The sequence below is a fragment of the Ursus americanus genome, chromosome 13 (genome assembly GCF_024610735.1).
Source record: "Ursus americanus isolate L20-20 chromosome 13, mUrsAme1.1.p, whole genome shotgun sequence".
NCBI classification, from domain to species: domain Eukaryota; kingdom Metazoa; phylum Chordata; class Mammalia; order Carnivora; family Ursidae; genus Ursus; species Ursus americanus.
In genome coordinates this window covers 65569883-65592187 of record NC_142139.1, presented here as the reverse complement: position 1 = coordinate 65592187, position 22305 = coordinate 65569883, and the positions used below count along the sequence as shown (strand labels likewise).

At 46.3% G+C, this 22305-nt stretch overlaps 1 protein-coding gene across 2 annotated transcripts; it reads right to left on the bottom strand.

Annotated features, from left to right (window-relative positions):
• Positions 1 to 1167: 1167 nt before the first annotated feature.
• Positions 1168 to 22089, bottom strand: STMN4 (stathmin 4). Of its 2 annotated transcripts, XM_045774045.2 has the most exons (7): positions 22024 to 22089; positions 8257 to 8348; positions 7094 to 7189; positions 6353 to 6433; positions 5710 to 5918; positions 4662 to 4853; positions 1168 to 1781 (listed from the first exon to the last, which is right to left on the bottom strand). In XM_045774045.2, the coding sequence occupies exons 2-7, from the start codon at positions 8267 to 8269 to the stop codon at positions 1722 to 1724; spliced, it is 651 nt and encodes a 216-aa protein (XP_045630001.1). In that variant the 5' UTR covers positions 8270 to 8348; positions 22024 to 22089; the 3' UTR covers positions 1168 to 1721. The 2 variants fall into 2 exon arrangements, with proteins under 2 accessions (XP_045630001.1, XP_045630002.1); XM_045774046.2 differs by lacking the exon at positions 6353 to 6433 and having other exon boundaries at positions 22024 to 22084.
• Positions 22090 to 22305: the final 216 nt, after the last annotated feature.

The following is a 22305-nucleotide window of genomic DNA, read 5'->3' as shown; positions in this document are numbered from 1 at the left end:
AAATATAAAATTGAAACACGACTTCTACAAAACACTATTTCCATTGTTGCCTGCGATTACTTCGATGTTTTTGTTTCTTAATCTAGTCCATTAAAAAAAAATTAAGGTTGGGGGGCACTCACTAAGTTGATTTCACAATCCAATGAGCCACAACTGGCACTTTGAGAAACACTGGAATGCATATTCTGGTTTGGAAGTGTTGAGAAACAGCAGAGTTCAGTGGCTAAGGGCTTGGACCCTGGGAGCAAATGGCCAGAATTCAAGTCCCTATTCACCTACTTATTATCTGTGTGGGCCTGAGCAAGTTACTTAACCTTCCTATACCTCGGTTTCCTTGTCTGCAAAATGGGATAAGAGTACCTACTGGGTAGTGATGTTGTGAGGATTGACAGATATAGATATAGACATAGATATATACCCAGAAAATTGCCAGGCATCTAGGAAGTGCTGCTTAAGTGTTAACCAGCATTATCTTCCTCCTCTTTCTGCTCATCATTATCACCAGTGATGCCTCCTGTTATCCCATCCTACAATGAAGAAGTCAAATGCAGTACCACTAGTAGGTTGGGGAAGGGGCAATACCAAAAGGTTTATTTATAAAGCTTTACAAAGCTACACAGTGTGTGGGCCAGGGTGGGGACTCTGCTCTTGTAGGCTGTTTGCAGGGGAGAAGAGGAGGGAGACTCCTTTCCCAGTCATGGTTTAGTGTTCTGGATAAGGCGACTGCTGGGTCTGAAATGACCCCTCTGCTTTCCACTAACAAACATTGTATTCCCTCGCTCACTTTTGTGACCACCTAGAATCCCACACCCCCAAAGTGAGAACGTCCTTCTTACTATGCATGTTGGGGACCATTAGAAAGTCAATACACAGAAGGCACGGTGGAATTTCTTTCCTCATCAATTCAGTGAACTCAATCCAATAATGGACAATCCACAAAGGGGGGTTAAAAAGAAGAAGAAGAAGAAAAGCAAAAGCAAACTTTTTCAATTATGCCAGAGGCTGGCATGTTTAACCCACCTCGCCCAGCACCTCTCAGACACGCTGATGGTCCAATTAAGGAACAAAAGGGGTATCTGCCACCTAACGGGTGGAAACCAAATTCAAGAATATTCTGTCCATCACTCAAAGGACAAATTCAGGAAATAAAGAACGGGAGACCTGGAGTAAATATTTCATTGGTCATGATGATCAAAAGATGATAGTTAATACACACACACACACTCAGACCTCATCCCACCTGTTGCAGGGCGGAAGCAATACATCCGGCCCCCCACCCTCTCCCTGGGTTTCTCGTGCCACACCCTGTAGCCACTGCCTCACCCAGGACTCCACCCTTCACTTGGTGCTTCTACTACTCCATTTGCAGCTTCCCACGTGGTGCCTGGACGTTCGCTGTGAAGAAAAGCCAAGGACTTGACCTGAGTCTGCGGTGGGCAGGGTTGCAATGTCCATGAGTCCTTCTCTACCTCCTTTCCCAAATTCTCTCCTTCTCTCCCCTCTCCCACCCCATCATTGTTCCCCGGAAACAAATAGGATGGCTTCACTGGTCAATTCTTTACATGTACAAACACCAAAAGCAGAGGAAACACCCCTGGCCACCCCCCTCCCCCCAAACCCCAGTGCTGGGAGAGCAGCCGACGGCGGGCGAGGCTGCCTCGGGAACTGCGGAGCTGCTGGAGCTGTCCGGCTGTTCTGGAAACTTCTTTGGCCTCTAGGCTTTACCTGGAGGCCTCTTCCTTCAGCTCCTTGTTTTTCCGCACCTCCTCCGCGTGCTTGTCCTGAGAAGGAAGGGAACGAAAAAGGCAGGTCACACAGGCTTCCCCAGGGAAAAGGGAAAGCCGAGGGGCAAGAGAACCGAAAGTAAAGACTTGCCGCCGCAGGAAGTGAAGAGGAAGGTCTGCAAAGATGTCCTAAGAAGGGGCAGAAGGTGGCAGGTGAGACTGGCAGGAGGCAGGTGAGCAAGCCGGCTGGTGCGGCCCCAGGCGGCTCACTGACTGGGGCCAACGTCCTATGGGGGACTCACCTCACAGTGACCTCAGAGCCCACCAGCCTCCCCCTCCTTCAACTGGCCATCCTGGGCTTGCACTGAGTGCATTGCTTGACTCACTGAAAGGAGTAGCTCAGTGTAGCTACGCCGGAGGAGCCAGTGGAACAGACAGGCCTCATTACAAATGTGCCCTACACACACTTGCAACGTGACAGCTGCTTTCATTTCTGTCCAACCCCTCAGTGCAAGTTGTTTCTTTCAGCCCCTCGGTGAAAGATGAGGCTTCTTTTTTTTTTTTTTTTTTTGGAAATGTCACCCAACTCCAAAAAGTGGACTCCCTCACAAGTGGTGTATGAGAACCCTCTTCGTCGGACAGCATAATCAAGCCAAAAGATGGGCTCTGACTTCAAAGAGCCATCAGCTGTGTGACCTTGACCAATTGCTTCATCAATCAGGCCTCAGCTCCCTGGTTTTTAAAGAGAGGGCCTTAACCTGGAAGCTCTTTTTACCTCTAGAATTCTGTGATTCTAGCGTTCACCTCTAGGGCACTAATGTCTGCCTGACCTCACTGCTCATTGTGCATCTGTCTGGGTCCGCTGTTGGACAGTGAATTTCTTGTAGACAGGGAGCACTCCTTTTTCTTCTTTGTATTTCCCAATTCTTCCTATGGCACTTTGCACATGGCAGGTGTCAATAAATATTTTCTCTGCCAGACCCTGGCAATCATGCCAGACCTGTCTTTGCCAGACCCAGGCAGCCCAGGAGCCCAGGATATACCTTAAACTATGAATCCATCCTTGAGAAGGCCTTAGAACTTTCCATGGCCATGGGGAAAGTGTAGGTAGTGGTGTCTAGGACAGTGGTTCTAAACCTTGCTATGTATCAGCATGACCTAGGGAATTTGTTAAACTGCTGGATCCTCAGGTATCCCATGAGAGTAGATCAGTAGATTCCCAAGGATCTGTAGTTTTAAACTTTACTCCAGGTGAATCTGATGTAGATGGTCAGTGCCCCATGCAGATACCGACACAGAACGCATTGGCTTAGAGCAGAGCAGGAGCTATGCACCTGTCTCTTATTCCACCTCCTGCCTTCATCAGTGACTGAGGGTCACAATCCCAAAGGAGTGATGCCCACTCAGATTCTGACTCTGACATACTGCTTCTTTGAGTCTTACCCCACCTCCAGAGTGGGGGCTTCTCAATCTCTTCCCCTTGGAATTGACCTCCATTCAGGTGAGCTCTCTGGGCAGAACCCTAGATTTCTGGGCTCTCTTTTTTTGGTCTCCAATGGTACCCTCTCTGGCAAAAGGCCAACAGGATGATTGTGAGCTGGTGCCCCTGAAACAGGGGTTGAAAGAGTCCCCTGGACTTACATAGCCAGAGAACTGGGTTCTAGTCCCAGCCGTACTGCTTAGTGGCTGTATGACCCTGGCCAAGTTTTTTACCTTCTTTGACATTGTTTCCCCATCAATTAAACAAGGATAATACTATTCTGCTTACCTCATGGATTTATTGTGAGGGTAGGAGTAGGCAGAAGTAAAGGTGTTTTGCCATTTTTTAAATGCCATATTGTGACTCTAGCCTCAATCATTTCTTTTGGGTTTGGCCTGAAAGCCCATGCTCCATTTTATAGCAATCCCAGATTTTTTTTTTCCTGCAAGAGTTTATTCCTAACCATCCCTTAATAACTAGGGAAGACTGAAATGAGACCTAGATCACTTCCCTCCCATCTGATATTTGGTGGAGGTCTTACTGCCGCTGGAAGGGTGGAGTGTGAGAGCAGAAGGGCTGCCACATGCTGGCCAGCTGCAGGGCCTATCCAACATTCAGATCCCCTGTGAAGAAACCAATCTTTCTAGTAGCTATTGCCAAGGGCCTGAGACTCTAGGTGGATGGGCAGGAAGGAGTGGGGACCACGCTGCTCACCATGGGACGAGGCCACCGATCGGGTCCCGGGAGTCACCGCGCAGCAGGCGGCTCCTGGAAATAAAACACAGAGCTGGAGCTCTCCCAGGAGCTGCAGGAGAAACTGGGGCAGCCTTGAGACTCAGGAAATGAGGCCAACGTGTTCTCAGCAGAACGGGCTGTTATTCTGCTGACACATGGGACCAATCCCAGTCTCTCACGTTTCTCCTATGTAGGTGACACCATTTGGTTTATTGACAAAGGGCAGAATATTGGAAAGACCCATGACTCACTCAGTCCATATCAAGAGGTTTGGAGAGAATCATGTTTCCTGCTCAATGGTCAACTCAGCTTATCATGCCCTTGGCTTAGAGCCAAGAGCCCAAGTCATCATCTTTCATTAAATCGAATCGGTCCATTCAAGGATGAAGCCAGGAATGTACAACCGCTTGTTCATCCTTACTCTCTTGTATTAGGCAGGCTTTCTCTAGAAGATAAGAAGTCTTATCTCCCTAAGACAATGAGAAATTTCAATTGTGTAGCTGCGCATAATATCCCCCAAGGAATTCCAAAGCTCAGCTCATGTTTCTTGCCTATGACTTCCCAAAACATCCCTTGAAACTCTGTAAGGAACCAGCCTAACAGAAATACCCCCTTTCCTACCTGAGGCTATTTGCTACCTGAAATAATATGTAGGTCCTTTATACTTGCCATAGAAGGAAGAGACTGTTCCAGGAGTCTCCTCTCTCACCAAGAACACCTACCTTCTCTTGCAGCCGTTCCAACATGGCAGCAAGGTGGGCCTCCCGGTTCTCCTTATTGGATTCCATCTTCTGAGCCAGTTTTTCCTTAGCCATCTTGATGAAGTTGTTGTTTTCCTCAATGGCTTTTTGGATCACCTCCCGCTCGTGTTCTCGTTTCTCTGCCAGGTGCTTCAGGAGCTCAGCTTCCTGGTACTAAGGCAGCACAAAGGGAGAAAGAGGCCCTTGAAAATGAGCATGCCATGGTGTGTTTTCACCACCATAACTTAAGAGCTCTACACCCAGAACACACACTCTCTGAGCCTGGTCCCTGGCCACTGACAAGAAGCAAGGACACTATCTGGATTCTCCTACCATTCCTTCAGTTCTTTTTTTCTCATTGCCTTCATTCATTCCCTCCTTCATTCATTCATTCACAAATATTAGATGACTATATACTATGTGCCAAGCACTATCCTAGCAACTTGGGAAAGAAAAAAATCTCATAGAGGTAAGACATATATATATAACTCTAATCCAGACTAGCATGTGACATATGCCTTAAGAGGTAGAGAGGGAATGCTATAGGGATCCAAGGGAGAAGAAGATTATTTTCTGCTTCAAAGATGAAAAGCTTACATAAAGATGATACTGGAGTTGAGCCATAAGAATCAATAGGAAACACAGCGTGCACACAACAGGGTGGAAGTATACCATCCCATGACCTTCTTCTTCCCCCAGTTAAGGAACACTTTCCTTGATTGTCTAGCCTTTCCATAAATCTTCAGTGTTTGTCAATGTCTTCCTCCTGTTAGTGTGCATATTAGGCCATCTCTTGGACATATGTAATGTGATGCCTTATCCCTCTAGCCAAACTTTAAGCTCCTAGAGACCAGGGACCTTTACTTCCTTGTTTTCCTCAATGGTGCCTCATTATCTGCCCTGTACATGGGAGGCGCTACCGAAATATTTTTAGGTGGGTGGTGACCTGACCCCAGCTCAGGTGCGCCTCTTATCTTCTCCAACTCTCTCCTGTCATGCTAAGTTGGAAGAAGGAAAGGACAGCACTTACCTTCCTTCGCTCCTCAGCTGCTTCTAGTTTCTTCTGGATCTCTTCCAGTGATGGGTCTCGCCGCCTGGGTAGGGAGGCATTGAACTCGGGAACCCCATCAAAGGAAGGTGGCTTCAGGATGACTTCAAAGGACTGGCCCGAGGTACATTTGTTCAGCTCGATGACTTCCATGTCAGAAATTACACACCAGTTCAGGTCCACTGTGTCTGCTGCAGAAAGCAGGAAAGGGGCTGCTCACCCCCTGTAGACTAGATTGGCACCCCAAAAGCATGCACACATGCACAAATATATGGGAGATCTGGGGTCCCCAAGGAAAATCAACAACCAGGGTTCTGGGTTGGTCCTGAACGTGCACCTAAGGTCAATGGGCTCTGACAGAGCTAAAGGGGTTGGTAGCCACAGCAAGGGCTCAGCTCCAAGAGTAGAAGTCCCAGGATTCATGGTTTCTAATAATGGCTGTAGCAAATGCTTTTGCTTTTGCTTCTGCCATAAGGCTCCTCCCATACTTGAGCTCTTGCTCAAATTGTCCTCAGTGGTGGCCAACAGTGGTGCGTTTGCCCACCACCCACCACCCATCCACTCCTCGTCCCACTACCAATCTGATGGCTCAGCCTGTTGCCACCTCTCCCCTGCTCCCTCCTACCCTGCTCTCTTCTTTCTCTCCAGTCAGCACTGTCTTTCCGCTGGCTTTGATCTTTCCTCCTACACTGTCTCCCACACCAGCCTAGACAGAAAAAACAATCTCAGGTAACCCAAGCACTCCCACCTCTCATTTCCAGAACAAACCTGTCCTTTCCTTTAAATCCCTGGGAAATTTAGAGGTGACCTGTTCCCCTCCCATCCCTGAGCAGAATGTGGCCATTCAGTGCTCCCTGCCAATGTCCTGGGACCCTATCACAGGTCCCGGTCAGCATGGCCACCCTCATTGGGTGGCTGCCGGTGGAAGTCTTCTCTCCACCTCTGTACTCTCAGAGCATTCTCCACCATTCACAGAGGAGTCCTGTCAACCGTGAACTCTAGTGATTTATATGGCATCTTGTCTTCTATTCTAGGTACTCTCCAAGGGCAAAATCTCTGTCTGCTTCACCTCTGTATCCTCCATAGCATCCATTTGTTAAATGAATGAAGAAAACCTAAGCCCAAGATTGCTCTAGAGAGGGTCTGATTCAGATTTTCAATGGCTATCTAGTCCCCCAGGTGCAGCCCCACACCAGCCCTGAGGCTTAGACCCTCAGAATAAGCTGTGGTAGTTTTATTGGCTCTGGGAAAGAGAACATGACATGGGGAGGAGAGTTTCATGAAATTGGGACAAGAGTGTGGTACTCATAGATACGAGCCCAGGAACACTCCACAAGTTACTCTCCCAACGGTGGCCCTCACTTACCTTCATATTTGTAGGATGATTTATTCAGGGGATCAGCAAGAAAACAGGAGCAGAACAAGGACACCAATGGAAGCTCCTTCATCTTCTCTTTGTAGGCTGCAGAAACACCAGCAGTACAACATGGTGACCCCCCCCCGCAAGACTCAGAAGTCAGTTTTCATTTGAGTCCAGGTGCCTGAGCAGCTAGGGGTGACCAGGCTCCACAGAGGCACCTAAACCACCCAGACCGATCCCTTGGCTGCGGATCCAGCCCCCTTTGCCCTAAGCATCCTGGTTTAGGATTCCTGTGTGTGATTAGGTGCACTTCTGTCCACTTTATTAGAATCTGAGCTTTCCAGAGCACCCCATGATCCCATCTTCTCCTCAGTACATTGTTTCCTTTCTTAGTACTGAATGAAAAACGCCATCAGGTAAAGACCATAAGCACTAGTGCCTTTGTCCCAGCCTGGTTACCCTGAACCTGGTTCTCTATTTCCTCACACTTGCCAGAATATTTCATTTACTTGGCTCCAAGATGCAGGAAATCCACATTCCATTTTACTCAAAGTACTCAGCAGTGCTTCTTTGAAAGGTAAAGAAGCTCACCACCATCCCTCTAGTCTTGCCCCTCACTGAGTGTCAAGGTCAGGATGTGAGCCTTCTCTGACCTTCCCAGTGAATTGGTCAAAGCCAGATGTGCTGGTGTCCATGAGGGCTGGAGGAGTACTTCCACCACCATCTAGCCTCTTTGTGTCAGAGGAGGATTTGAAAACCAGGAGATCACTGGTTAGAACTGATATGGTGAAGTCCAGCCCATCCTTGCCCTGGCTCCTGCCTGCACACCCACCACCCTGGGGCCAATGCCCCCTGTTTTAAGCTCCACTATGTTCAGGCTCTCTCTGTTCTCAGCTAAACCCAGCACAGTGCTCAGGCACTCTCCTCCTCATAATTAAGAGTAAAATAACATATGTGCATTGTAAAAACGTTTTAAAAACACACACAGATCAGTAAAAGGAAAAGTTCAATGGTGATTCCACCCATCATCCAGAGAGAACTTCTTTTACCCTCAGGTATATTTTCCGTCAGTCTTTTATCCTTCTCTGTGCCTATGTAAGTACATATATATGTGTACAGAAATATCCTACACTGTGGTGCCCCATCACATAAACAGTTTTTGTACCTACCAGCAAGGGTCATGTTTTCTGGAATGTGAGGGCTGAATCTGGCTGAAAGTCACAAAGTAGGTCTGTCACCAGCTCAGGATGCTGTCACAAATCTGAGAAAGAGAGTGTTTTACCACTGATGGTTATTCACATAAGAAAGGTCTTTACAACTGGGGAGGGAATCCCAGGAACACCTGGTCTGTTCCCAACTCTAGGAATTCTACACACCCGCTCTCCCTTTCCCAAACACAGACCCCCTCTTCAATATCACCACAATCAAGTTCAGTTTCCATGTACTAATGACAGTTGCATGATTGGCTTTCTAGTCTCAAGCCCCTCTGAGTATCAGACATGAATTTCCCAAAACTGTATGTGTCAGGAGGTGTTCATTTGTGGGCACCTGGTGGCTCAGTCTTTAAGCGTCTGCCTTCGGCTCAGGTCATGATCCCAGGGGCCTGGGATTGAGCCCCGCATCGGGCTCCCTGCTCAGCGGGAAGCCTGCTTCTCCCTCTCCTTCTGCCCTTGCTTGTGTTCCCTCTCTCGCTGTCTCTCTCTCTGTCAAATAAATAAATAAAATCTTAAAAAAAAAAAAAGGTGTTCATTTGTCTCTCTGTGCAGCTTGATGGCTTGCCCAAAGCAAAGGTTAGGGTGAGAGACAAATCCTAAATCAGAATCACTTGAGAGGTTTTCAAAAAATAACTGTATGTCCTGAATTTCTCCCTATTCCCACCCCAGACCTCCCCACCCAGCCCATTCTGATATGGGATCAAAGGGAATTGGACAGAGGATGTCAAAATACTACTACAGATGGCCCCTCACTCACTACCCGCCAAGAACCTCTGTCTTAAGCACTCCTTGACTCTATTTAAGATAACCCTGGACTATGAGAGAGACAAACATTATTATAGAATAATGTCATCATAATGTGGTTGGTACAGAGATGGAGATCAGCATGCACCATTATTGTGGGAGCACAGAGATGGGGCTTCATACTCAACATGAGACCCTGAGGAGCCAGGCAGGGGCCCCTGGTGTTAGCAGCACCTGAACTGAGTCTTAGATGACAAGTTGGAATTAAGCAGGGAGGGCATTGTGCCAAGGGAGCAGTACAAGCAAGGGTGGTGGGGGTGAGAAAGCTCTGTGTCTATGTTTGATACTGGACCAGAGAGTGTGAAGGAGGAAGGGGAAATGAAACAGCAAGTGATAGGGCTCCACTCAAGGCTGGTAACCAACAGAGTGAGGAATAGCCAGTGGTAAACAGTCATCATGGGAACCACTTGATCTTTGTCCACCGTGGTGGTTAATTTTTGTGTCAACTTGACTGGACTAAGGGATGCCCAGATGACTGATGAGCCTTATTTCTGCTTTTGTCTGTGAGGTTGTCTGAAGGACAAGTTAGCATTTGAGAGGATAGGTTGAGAAAAGATGACCCTCCCCAGTGCGGGTGGGTCTCACCCAATCTGTTGAGGGCCTTAATAGATCGAAAGGGGAAGAAATGGTGAATTCACTCTCCCTGCTTGAGATGGACATCCATCTTCTCCTGCCCTCAGACATGAGAACTCTGGTTCTCTGGCCTTCAGACTTGGACTGGAATTATGCCACCAGCTTTCCTGGGTCTCCAGCTTGTGGGTGACTGATTGTGGGATTTCTCAGCCTCCATAACCACATGAGCTAATCCATCATAATAAATTTCTTTTTATATGCATCCTGTTGGTTCTGTCTCTCTGGAGAACACCGACTAATACAGTCACCTTCAGTGGTTACTGTGCCAGCAGAGGTGACGTGAGCCAACAACTTCACTGCCTGGATCTCACAAGGCAAAGGACACTGAGACTGATGTAGAGCCTTTCCTTCCTCAATGAGGTGTTTTCACTCTGGCAACCGGGGGCTGTATTAGCTGTGGCTGGGCAGGGGAGCCAATGGGAGCAGGGACTCAGCTTTAAGACCAGACCAATGTGGAGTCAAACTCAGACTTCATCTCACTTACTAGTTGTCACTCACATGTCCAATTTGCTTTCTCCATCTTAATTCTGCTCCAAGTTGCACAAATTAAATGAGAAAAGCATTTGTACAGCATCCAGCAAAAATGAGATACTTAATAAATGTGAGTTTCCTTTCCTCTGCCTTTTCTATCAGGGTAGCCACCAGCCCCCACACACTGGTCGAGTCACTGCCTCTGGTCCTCACCAGTCCTGCAATTAAGGACTGTAATTCCCATTTGCAGATAAGGAAACAGAGACTCAGAGGGTTTATGTGGCTTACTCAGGGTCATGAGGTTAGAGAGCTATAAAAGCAGAGATTTGAAGCCAGGTCAACTGGCCTTGAAGTGCTCTCTTCCCTGCAGCGTCTTTGTGTTCTTCGGAGTCAGAGGCCCCTGCCATGCACCGCCCCCCTCACTGTGCAGCACAATGGGCCTCTTTCCTCAGAGTCAAGCTGATCCTGACAGTACCAGTGGGTCCCTGAACAGGGCCTGGTCATGAGGCTCCATTCCACACAATTTTGGCTCATAACCAGGCTGACTGATGAGGTGACTGGCAGGGTGAGCAAACTCTTGCCAGGAGAGGGAGTGGCATCAGACTTAACCTAGGTAATGGATCTAAAGCAGGGGAGTCCAAGTAAGTGAAGAAAGGCAGAGAAGGACACTCTGAGAAAGAAGGGGGACTGAACCGGACTTTTTCTGTAGGAGTAGGTACCTGGAATGAGGGACTGTGTCCCTCAGCCCCAGCTGGGAATGACAATTAAGGCCCTCCCTCATGTAGCACAAATTACAACTCTTGCTACCTACATTATCTTAATTAATCTTCACGTGAGGCTGGGCTGACAAGATAGACATCATCAGCTTCACTTTCAGATAAAGAACCTGGGGCTCAGAGAACTTAAGATTCTTAGCTAAGGTCACATAGCTACTTAGTGGTAGAGATGGTTCTTTGATCCAGGTCTTCTTACTTTTAAGCTCTTCCTTTGTGGCCAGGGGAGGAACTGGATGTTAGTTCCTCCATCATCTTGGGTACTCGGGAAATACCAGTCTGGCCTGAAGATATGGTTTACTCAAAAACATGAATAGGTGTTTTCTACACTTCTATGGAAGAGATTGTGCTAGGAGTTATAGGAGCATGAGGAACCAGGTAGAGAACACAGGTCAGAGAGGCTGAGAAGAAAGACCAGGGCTGGGAACAGGAGACACTCCAGAGATGTGCAGAGGTATGCATGGCCAAGGAATTTGTGACTGAGAGCTCTCTCTTTCACAGGGCCGGAGTCTACTTAATCAAAAATGTATATTTATAGAGCATCTACTATGTGACAGATGACTACATTTTCATTTTCATAATAACCTTATGATGTAAGGATTGTTGTCCCCATTTTATAGACGTGGAAATTGAGGCTCAGAGAGGGTAAGTGACATTTCCAGGGCCATCCAGTGTAGTGGGTTGAATATGTTTCCCAATAAGATATGTCCTCATCCTAACTCCTATAACTTGGGGATGTGACTTTATTTGGAAAGGGTCTCTGCAGATTTAATTAAGTTATGGACCTCAGGGTCAGATCATTGCTTATTATCTGGGTGGCATCAAATATAACAAGAGTCCTTAAAAGGGACACACAGAGAGGAGACAGACAGAGAGGAGAGGCCATCTGAAGAGGGAGGCAGAGATTGGATTGATGCAGACACAAGCCGAGGAGCACCTGAAGATACCAGAACCTGGAGGAAGCACGGAAGTTTCCTCCCCTAAAGTCTTTGGGAGACTGTGACCTCTGCTGACACCTTGGTCTTGGACTTCTGGACACCAGAACTGGGAGAGAATTAATTTGTGTTGTTTTGAGCCACTAAGTGTGTGGTCATTTGTTACAGCAGCTGCAGGAAACAAACGCACGCAGTTAAGTGACAGAGCCAGGGTTCAAACTTGTGATTCTTCCACCTTATCTCAGCTACTAATGTTTATACACAGTTGACTTGTTCCTTAAGGTACTTTGTGTATTTGTACTTATGGGTGCATGGAGCCCTTATAAATCCTCATGCCATAGTCACATCATTTCTATTGCATTCAAGACCCAAAAGATGTTGCTACCCATGAGACATTCTGAGAAAGGATAGAAGGGGCGAGGAGGGAGGGCATAGACTCTTCTAGAAGGCCAAGCAGTGAAGAGGGGTCCTAAGACATTGGGTGGTGGCAGCCAGAGCAGAGGGCCTGACTTTGCCCCTAATTAACATGGAGCATCAGAGTTGAATGGGGCCAGTCATACCCTCCTCCCCAGCACTTAGCCTGGCTACATGAAGACTCCAAGTTTTCTGGGGGTAGACCCAGATTGGATGCACACCACTTGGAAGATCTAGTTACGCTAACCCATGACCTGGAGGCCCTTCAGAATGGCTCTGAGGCCTCTGTTCTCCCATCTTAGAGCACCATCAGTTCAGGTCATTTTCCTGGGCATGTCCAGTCAACCCAAAGGCCCACAAACCACCCTTAATCTGTAGCCTAGTCCCTACAAGCTTCTCACAACACTGTGAAATCTATTAAATGACTTGGTGGCCTGGGTTAGTTTGGGTTATGTTGTCAGGCCACAGCAACATACCTGCAATGCAGTGGGGCCACAAGACCTGTCCCGCATCTGCCAGAGAAGGGCGTTAAGGGATATTATTGCTTAAGGTCACAGAGGACAAAATACCAGGAATTCAGGGAGGCAAGATGAAAATTAAGAGACAATAGAGGTCAGAGTAAACATGAATCAGTCCCATTGGGGGAAATTCCATCCAAAACGTGACACATCAGAGAATCATAAGGCAAAACTTTGTGCTGGGGCAAACGTCTGGCCCTCACAGAGGCTTTTTGCATGGTTTCTGTTCTGGCAGAGGCCAGTCCCAGGGCTTGGTAGTGCTAGGGAAGACCAAGAGAATGACTATATCCAGTCATAGCAAGGATCAAAGCAGTTCCCAACTCAAGGTAGATGAGTTATACCCACTCAGCCAATAGCCACAGAACCAGAGGCCACGACAGTGGCCTCCTGACACTCCCCAGCACTTTTGATGGGTGCAGACTACTGGTCAGGAGGCAGGGCCCCCTGGACAGCTCAGCCCCTGTGCTGGTCATTATTGCTCCAGCATAGCAGATGGTGAGAAGACTCAAGTTTCAGATGGCAAAAGTCAGAGTGTGCTAGCCTTCTTCTGTAATTCAGATTCTGCAGGTGCCTCTATCACTGCCATAGTTTGGAACTTGACAGTGTGTGGGCGTACCGACTGGATTTCCTGGGGAACAGAGAGGACCCACTGGGCTGCATGCAGGACTCATTGGGACCAACTAGTAGAATAGCAATAGGAAGATCAGGGACCTGCAAACTAGGGAAAGCATTTGTGCTTTATATTCTATTCAGTAGAAAGGCACTGACATCTTTGGACTAAGAGGGGAGAGGAGAAATGTGATGCTGATGATAATAGCAACAGGAATAGCTACCAAATTTTGAACACCTGCTTGGTACCAGAAAATTCGCAAGCATTATCTCAATTTGCTCTCTGAGGTTATTTGCTGGGAGGAACTTGAGGCTCAGCAGAGTGAGGTTAATTACACAAAGGCCTACAGGTAGTAAGGGCAGAGCTGGAAGGTTCACTCTGAAGCCCATCTCTGTCATTAGTTGCTGCTCAGGCAAAAAGATCCTTCTGGCAGCATCAGCTTGGGGAAAAGATTAGGAGAGCAAGTTTGGAAGCCAGGACTAGGCACAAAGCGATAGGGACCCACCTAGAACAAGTAACACCCTGAACCGTTTGCATCCCACCCAGTACTTCTTTCCTGTTTGTAAACCAATCTATACATATACTCCAGCTCCAGCATCTAAGAGTCTATGTATAGAAAAGCAAGTGATCACACATTTTTGTTGATGCATTGAACCATTAACATAATTGGTAGAAATAATTGGTTAGCAATAACCCAATCGAGAAGAGACCCAGGCCATAAAAAGACGAGATGCAGAATGAGTATTTTTGACTGGCAGAGGGGGTGGTGAGAGAGAAGGTCTAGAAATTAAGGCCGTCGACTAAAGGGGGATCTCGTGTGGCACAGTGAGGGGAAAGATGTCTAAAGTGAAGAGTTCAAGCCACCGGTTAGAAGCCAGTTTTCCCCTCGAATGGCAGCAGTGGGGTGGAGTGAACAGCTTATCACTAGTCAGAGGTCCTCAACTAGGACAGCCTCACTCTCAGGAATATACGGTGGGACTCTTTGGTGGTCACTAGACTAGAGGTGCTCCAGACTGTAGTGGGCAATAGCTGGGTAAACTAAACACTCTGAACTGCACATATCCAACCCACACCATCACCAACTCTCCCTTCCAAAGTGGCAATATGCTCCTCCCCAGGGATCAGAGATCCAGAGGTCACACTGGGTTGGTGGCTGAGATGGAACCAGGATCCAAACCTTTGAATTCCAGTACCCTTACCCTTCATACTGATCCCTTCCCTCCTCCCACACACTAGGACATGAGGGGAAAACCCACATGGGGGTCACCCGAGCAGCATGAAAAGATGGGGATTTAAAGGACTTTTTACATGACCAGAAATGGTGACCCATGCTCTCAGGCTTTCTGTAATGTGGCTGATGACCAGGAGCCGATCGAGATAAGCACCAAGCTCTCTGATGCCACATGACCATTTACTAGGTGCACCCCTGATCTCCGGAGGCACCTCTGACTGCCCACACTCCCCAAGTAAGCCAGTGTTTTATTTGTCACTGGAAGGAACACCCAGATGAGGCTTTCAGGACTATGAAAGCCTATGTGGACTATGTTTGAAGGGTAAGAAGCTAATGCCCATGCAAGTGATTTGACTAGAGTGGTCCCTGGCAAGGGTGTCCGGGGATGATACCAGGACTCTGGTGTGGAATCAGGGCAGGGACACAGTGAGCTCTGATGCAGGACTTCTAACCACAGGCAGTACAGGGAGGTGGCTCTTTAGGTCTGTGCCAATTACTCATCCTGTTGAAGTTATGTATGTGCCTGACATCAGCTGTACAAGCTACCTGAATGTCATGGAATCCTATTTCTGAACAGTAACCTTGGTTATTTTATGCTGATCAGAAGACTTTGACTGAAAGCCATACGTCTTATCTGGGTTAAAAAAAAGAAGAAGATAAATTATTTCTTCATGAATATGGTTTTTTCACAATATTTATTGAATATATAATTCTGTGCCAAGCCCTCAGCTGGGTCCTAAAATAACCTCAGGGGTTTTGGGTGATGAAAATGTGAAACAGGTCCCCAGGGTGAGAATCTGGAGCCTCTGAAAGTTTTGCAGATGCCCTGCGGGTCCACGGCAACTCCCCAGCTGTACCATAGACCATGTTATAAAGGGAGAAGGAGCAGATATTAGAGCTCCAGCCAAGACCAGACCAGTGAGACCCACAGAGGGCAATTGGGCAAAGCGCAACAGTGTGTGGTTAGCTGGCTTTGGGAGCTAGCGCTTATCTAATCACCACCCTCACCTAGGTTGCTTCTAAGGGCTTCACGAAGAAGAGGTGGTGGGAGCTGTGGTCAGAAGCAACTCCCAGATGGTACCTAATGGGCTTAGAAATGCAGCTTCGGTTGTGTTTCTAGGAAATGAAGAGGAGTCACCTGTTGGCAAGCACAGAACTCTGGAGACCTAAGTCTGAGAAGCCCCTCCTCGTTGTTTAACAGCTACGCTGGGAGGCCAGCCAAAAAAGGAAAATTAAATCTAGAAAAATGACAAAATAATCTACAAATAATCTACAGTGATGGCATTTTCTGGGCTGCTTCTACTTTCCATTCAATATGTACAGAAGAATCAACATATTAGAAGCAAAATTCCAGGGTACAGACTTGCATTCAGGGTCTCTGGATGGAGTGCAAGGCATCGTGACCCCAGTACTGTGGGAGATCCTGGTCTGAGTACTTGGAAACATCAGCATATAGAACAAGCCCTTGTAATCTGAGTTCTAAACACACCAATAGCAATATTTTAGAGTGCTTTGTAGTTTACCAGGCACTTTCAAGTGCATGTATGTGCACTTTACATGTAATGTTTAATTGCAAAAATATTAATATCCTATTTTGGAACACCTATGTGACAGAGAGAAAAAAAGAAATCCCTGTCATCTTGCTACTTCTTGCTGTTGGCATTCCCTTCTAGTTTTTTTTTTCTTCCTAACGTCCATTATTTCTAGATAGTTGTAAATTGGGCATATATATTTTATCATTGCATTCTCTCCAAATCCTGTAAAATAGGTTTTATTATACCCATTTTACTGATGATCTTTCAGGCAAGTGACTTGATTTGCCCAAAGTCATACAAGCAGAAGATGATAAAGATGGGATTTGAACTAACGTCTTCAAAGTTCCATGTACTTCCTCATATCCAAGGCCAAGTGTAAATATAAGTAGGATGGATGATTGCCTAAGGCATGTGGATGAAGGGCGCACAAAGCCTTGCCCGCCCCACATCTGCCTCCCAACCATGGGCAACCCCAAGGCTTAAAGTTCTCACCGTTGAGTTCTCTCTTACAACAGGCATTGCCTTAGAAAGTCCTGTTCAAACGTATACACATGCCCTACCAAGTGTAATAAATTAAATCACTTTCACATCAGCAGAGAACAAGCAATAGATTTGTAGGCATTTCCACGGGTCAAGCTCTCTGCCCACAGATGGGAGAGGCCGTGGTGATCTCTGGCATCTCCATTTCCCACCCTTTTCAGATGAAGAGACAGACGGCCCAAGAGAGTCAGTGCTTTTCCCAAGAGTAAGTAGGAGGAGCACAGCCAGGTTTCCAACCCACATTTAGCTACGATTTAGGGAGATTCTTATCTTTTACAATATTATTCTTGTTTTCTTTATTCTTTCATTCTTCCCCAGTGCTTTGTAAGTTTTACATCTTGTTTTAATCTTCAAGTTAAAATCAGTTATATCTATGTTTTATAACATTAAGAAGAAAACAGTATCTAATGGTTTTCTTTGTGAACAATGAGAGACTTTGCATACTTTTATTTCCTTTCACTACAAACCTCCTGATTTTGTCTCAGTGATCTGTATTTTCAGTTCTGGATTACTATTATTGATTTCTTTCTTAAATTCCTCTATCAACAAATATTTATTGAGATTCTACTCTACGCATCACGCTAGGAAGGAGCTAGGAAGTAATACAATGATAAATTTAATAGACATGTTCCTTAGCCTTAAGATATTTAACATTTGCATACAGCTCTATAAATATGTTGATTATAATTAGATAAAAATTCAGGGCACCTGAGTGGCTCAATTGGTTTAGCATCTGACTCTTGATTTCGGCTTAGGTTGTGATCTCAGGGTTGTGAGATCAAGACCTGAGTAGGGCTCTGTGCTAGGCATGGATCCTGCTGAAGATTCTGTCTCTCCCTCTCCCTCTGCCCCTCCCCCCAGCTCCCTCTCTCATAAAGAAAAATAATTAGACAAGCAATCTAAATTCTAGTATTTTCTTTCTTTGTCACCATTATCAGTACCATATCTGTTTTGTACCTGAGTTCTTTAATTTGATTAAAAAAAAAACAACTTTAGGTTAGCTAAACTACTTCTGGGGTAATATATTTTTCAAGCAGGTTCATGGAATACTTACTGAGTCCTTACATATCTGTTTGGTGGTAGATGGAGAAGACAGACACACCTGCCCCAGGATCAATAGTCAAGTTGTGTTAACACTATCAGCTAACAGAATCTATCCACCTGTTTCCTCATTCTCAGTTTCAACCTTGCTTTCTACTGGGCTCACATTTCTGGGCACTGACCCCCAAACGATCCACTGGAACCCCACACTCTCCCCCACCCCCTCGCCTGCTGGGTCTCTCACCCTATAGTCTGCACTCAGCTCCTTTCTCTGGATTCACATTCCCTGGTTTATTTCTCTGAACTCCCGGGTTGCTCGTGCTCTGCCACAAACTAGGCCAACACTCCCAAAGCCCTACCCCTTCCAATCTGTTCTGTCCTCTTGCCCCCTACCACCTACCTCTGACAGAAGGACCCTAAGGGAATGGACACAGGGCAACGATCATTTTGAACGGGAAGAAAAGACCAGTGAGAGCTGGGGAGGGAAGGCGGAAGCGTAAGTGTGTATCGGGAAGCAGGGGTAGCGTACCTCTATCTGTGTATTTTCCTGTCTTCATAGTGGAACTAAAAATGTAAAAACCTGCAAAAATGCTTTTTAAAATATCAGAAGAGGCGCGCCTGGGTGGCTCAGTCATTAAGCATCTGCCTTCGGCTCAGGGTGTGATTCCAGCGTTCTGGGATCGAGCCCACATCAGGCTCCTCCGCTGGGAGCCTGCTTCTTCCTCTCCCACTCCCCCTGCTTGTGTTCCCTCTCTTGCTGGCTGTCTCTCTCTCTCTGCCAAATAAATTTTAAAAACCTTTTTAAAAAAAAGTATCAGAAGAGATTCTTTTCGATACTCTTCCTCAAAGAAAAACAGAAAAATAACCTTTTTCCAGACTATCACATCTCTAAATATAGCAAATTCTAACTTAATAAGCAAATTAAATTATACATGATGAGTGTTTATTAGTCAAGCCAAAAAAAGGGGGGAGGGGATAGAGTTTGGTTCTCTACAGAGCATTATAAAAATTACATTTTGAATGTTTTCTAATTTTCCCCAAAATTTCTATCCCCTTCCCCAAATAAATATCTCATTTCTACCTACCTATGATTTCAAAATCTCTGGGAGTTCTGTATCTCCAAATGATGGTCTCCAGCTAAATGAGAAATTATATAAAGATATCAAGGGGGTCTGGAGAAAGGATTTAAGAGCTTAGGATTTTGATTTTGGATTATGATTTTGATTTTGAAAACATCCAAATATTTAAAATCAACAGCACAAAAGATCTGAATTTTCCTGTTCTTTCTATATGGTTGGTTTAACGCAGACACTCTGTCCTTCTCTCTTTACCTCTCTCTTACCTTCCCTCTCTGCCTTCTTTCCTGTCATGTCTTACTCTCTGGATCTCAGTTTATCAATCTTTATTGCTCTACTTTAAGTCTTATCTGTCAGCACACTTACGTCCCATAGGGAAAATGTGGTTTAAATGGCCTAGTCGGATGAGAGAAGTCAGCCAACCTTGTTTGGCCCTGGGATTTCTTTTATCGAGCCAAAATGAAATCTAAATGTTAAGCAAAAAAATGCAAGACACTCCCACCACCACACAAGCCAATAGTATGTCTGTTCAACACTCTGCTCAGAAAGAACAATATTAGACCAGACTTCTCAATTTTTGGTAGGTCCTTTAGAACACAGTATCGCCCTGAGGAGACACAGTTTTCCAGTTAACACAGTACTTGGATTTTGGACACCTGTATTGTACGTGCTCATTGGGACATGTGTGAACAAGATAGCTCTCCTTGCAAGAAGTTCATCATCTGTGATATGGATGAATCTGGAGGACATTATGCTAAGTGAAAGAAGCCAGTCATAAAAAGACAAAGGCTATATGATTTCACCTATATAAAGTATCTAGAGCAGTCAAATTCATAGAGACAGGAAATAGAATGGGGGTTGCCAGGGGCTGGTGGGGAGAGGGAATGGAGAGTTAGTGTTCAACAAGGACAGAGTTTCAGTTTGGAGAGATGAAAAGGTTCTGGGAATGGATGGTGATCATGGCTGCCCAACAATGTGAATATAGTTAATACCATTGAACTGTACACTATAAAATGCTTAAAATGGTAAGTTTCATGTTATGTGTATTTTACCACAATTAAAAATTAAAAATTTTCAAAAAGAAGTTCATAGTCTAATAAGAGTTATCCACAGGCTTACAGTCTTAGAAAAGATCAAAAGGGTCGCTTAGCCAATGTTTTTTTCTTACTGGGACTGACAATAAAGAACTGCATTTTGTATCATGATCCAGTATGTACATGTCATAATACTGACACACGCACATGTGTATAGTCACTGATACATCTACATACATACACATAAATGTACACATAACTGAAATATAAACACAAATATATAAATATATCTATATTTATTTATAAATATAATATTTATAAAATATATTTATAAATATAAACATTATATTTATAAATATTTACATAACTGAAAATACATAAGTAAAAAATAGTAAAGGAAACATTTATTCTACTATATGGGATGTGTTTTGACTTTTTTTCTACTTTATTTTATCCCATTTTATTTGAAAAAAATACCAGTTACAACTCACAAATTGGATATCAAAATACACTATTGGATCTCGATCTACAATGTGAAAAACACTAACCTAGACCCAGTCTCCCACACAATGCAGAAATCTCTATAGCCACCCTTCGGATGGTCAACCAACATCTGCTTGAATGCCCTCGGTGATGGGGAGCTCACTTCCTACAATGCTCTTGGTGGATCCATCTAGCAGTTAAAGATCCTTGTCTACTCCAAACCTGTTCCAGGAGTGGCCTGGGTGGAGCTGGGGATCTCTGAAGGACTGGGACCTACTGATAGGTGCTGTGGCACTGGTGATAAATGGGTTTCAAGGAGGGTATAAGCAAAATTCCTAGCAGCAAGGTGAGGGCTTGGAGCAAGCTGAGGAGAGGGTGCTGGCCAGCTCTAGAGGACAGGGCAGGTCTCTGGAGGCTCTAGCTTCATTCGGTGGAGCTGCTAATCCTTGCCCCTCTGCCTCCTCACCTCTGGCTCCAGCACTATGATTATCTCTTCATCTGATGGATGATCTCATTCCCCTGGCACCCTGACTCCCTGCCTGTGGGAGAGGTTTCCTCCCCCTAGAGGGGGCCTCAGCCTCAATAGAGACAGATTCTCCCATACTCCCTCCCAACCTGTCACCTACCCCACAGGACTCCAGCGGGCCACCGCTGGCCATCCCTTCCCAATGTGTTCTCTTGGTCTTGAGACATGGGGGTATCCCTGCCCACGGGGTTCAGACCTGGGCTGCCTCAATATTTTTGAGCCCCCCCAAAGTGTTCAGGGGACCTGCTTTTTTTCAGGACAATGGGACTCCTCCACACCTGACTCTGTCTTCCTGGGAGGAATGAGACAAAGACAGCACCGCCACGTGGGCACGGAGCTGGCCACTGGACAGCAAATCCCAGGTCCTGGTCCCCTGCATGAGAAGAGAGCAATCCCTAAACTCCTGGCGAGGGCAGTGGGCTGAGCAAGGAGAGGCTGGCTCAGCCACCAGTGGGGACCAGGGTGTGGCAGTTGTGGGTTCCCGCAGTTTGCAGCCTGACAGCCCTCTGGCCCTGCCCAGGTAGGAGCAGGTTGACCTCAGGGCGGGGCGGGGCGAGGGAGAGGTGATGATCTCATCGTATCCTCAGAACCAGGAGCAAAAAGTAACCCAGTACAGAGAGAGGAGAAAGAAAAGGATGATACACATGGGAAAGGGAGCCAAGAAAAACTGTGGCTGAGAAAGGAAATATAAAACCCAGAGCAGCTGCTAGCTCGAAACAGGTCTGGACATCAGAGCCAGCTCAGGGGAAGCCAGACTCTGAACAAAACCGGTCTGCCTGAGCAATGGAACATTTTTATGCACAAAAAACTCACCGTGGACATTGACCCAAAAGAAACCCTGGCAATTCCCACCCGCCCTCTCTCTCCTGAGCTCTGGAATAGAAGGACTGCCTCTAGCCACCCCCTTACCCCTTGGGGTAGCCCCATTCTTTTCACATCACCCCATTTTCCCCAGGATTTGACAAAGTTTAATGGATTGAGTGAAACCAAAGGCGACACAAATGGTGCCAGACCCTTTGCTTCTCCTCTCTGCCACTGCTAATTTTTTTTTCTTTTGTCTGAAAAGCCTCAAATAATTTGCATTTCATTCCTGCTTACCTGCAGTCCCGTTCGAAGCGAGCTGCTCCCTTCCTCACTCCCTCAATTAGTGGTACCCTGGGCTTCTCTCCACATCAGCACCACTGCTCGCTCTCGCCATGACATCACCTCTGAGCTCCGTGATTGGCCAACAGTGGGTTGCTTGGCAATTGGACAGTCTCCTCTGGTGGAGCAGGGATTGCCTGAGTGAGTAACTCTTAGCAGGCCGGGGAGTGGAAGATGATGTCAGACAAATAGCCTGCTTTCGATGCTGCCTGGGGAGCTGGGGGCCAGAGGGTGAGA

Excerpts from the sequence above, each read along its gene's own strand:
- STMN4 (XM_045774045.2), bottom strand. Across the intron at positions 6,434-7,093 it reads ATCATCCTACAAATATGAAG|GCTGGTGTGGGAGACAGTGT; the intron begins GTAAGTGAGGGC and ends TTTTCTGTCTAG. Across the intron at positions 4,854-5,709 it reads CAGCTGAGGAGCGAAGGAAG|TACCAGGAAGCTGAGCTCCT; the intron begins GTAAGTGCTGTC and ends GTGCTGCCTTAG.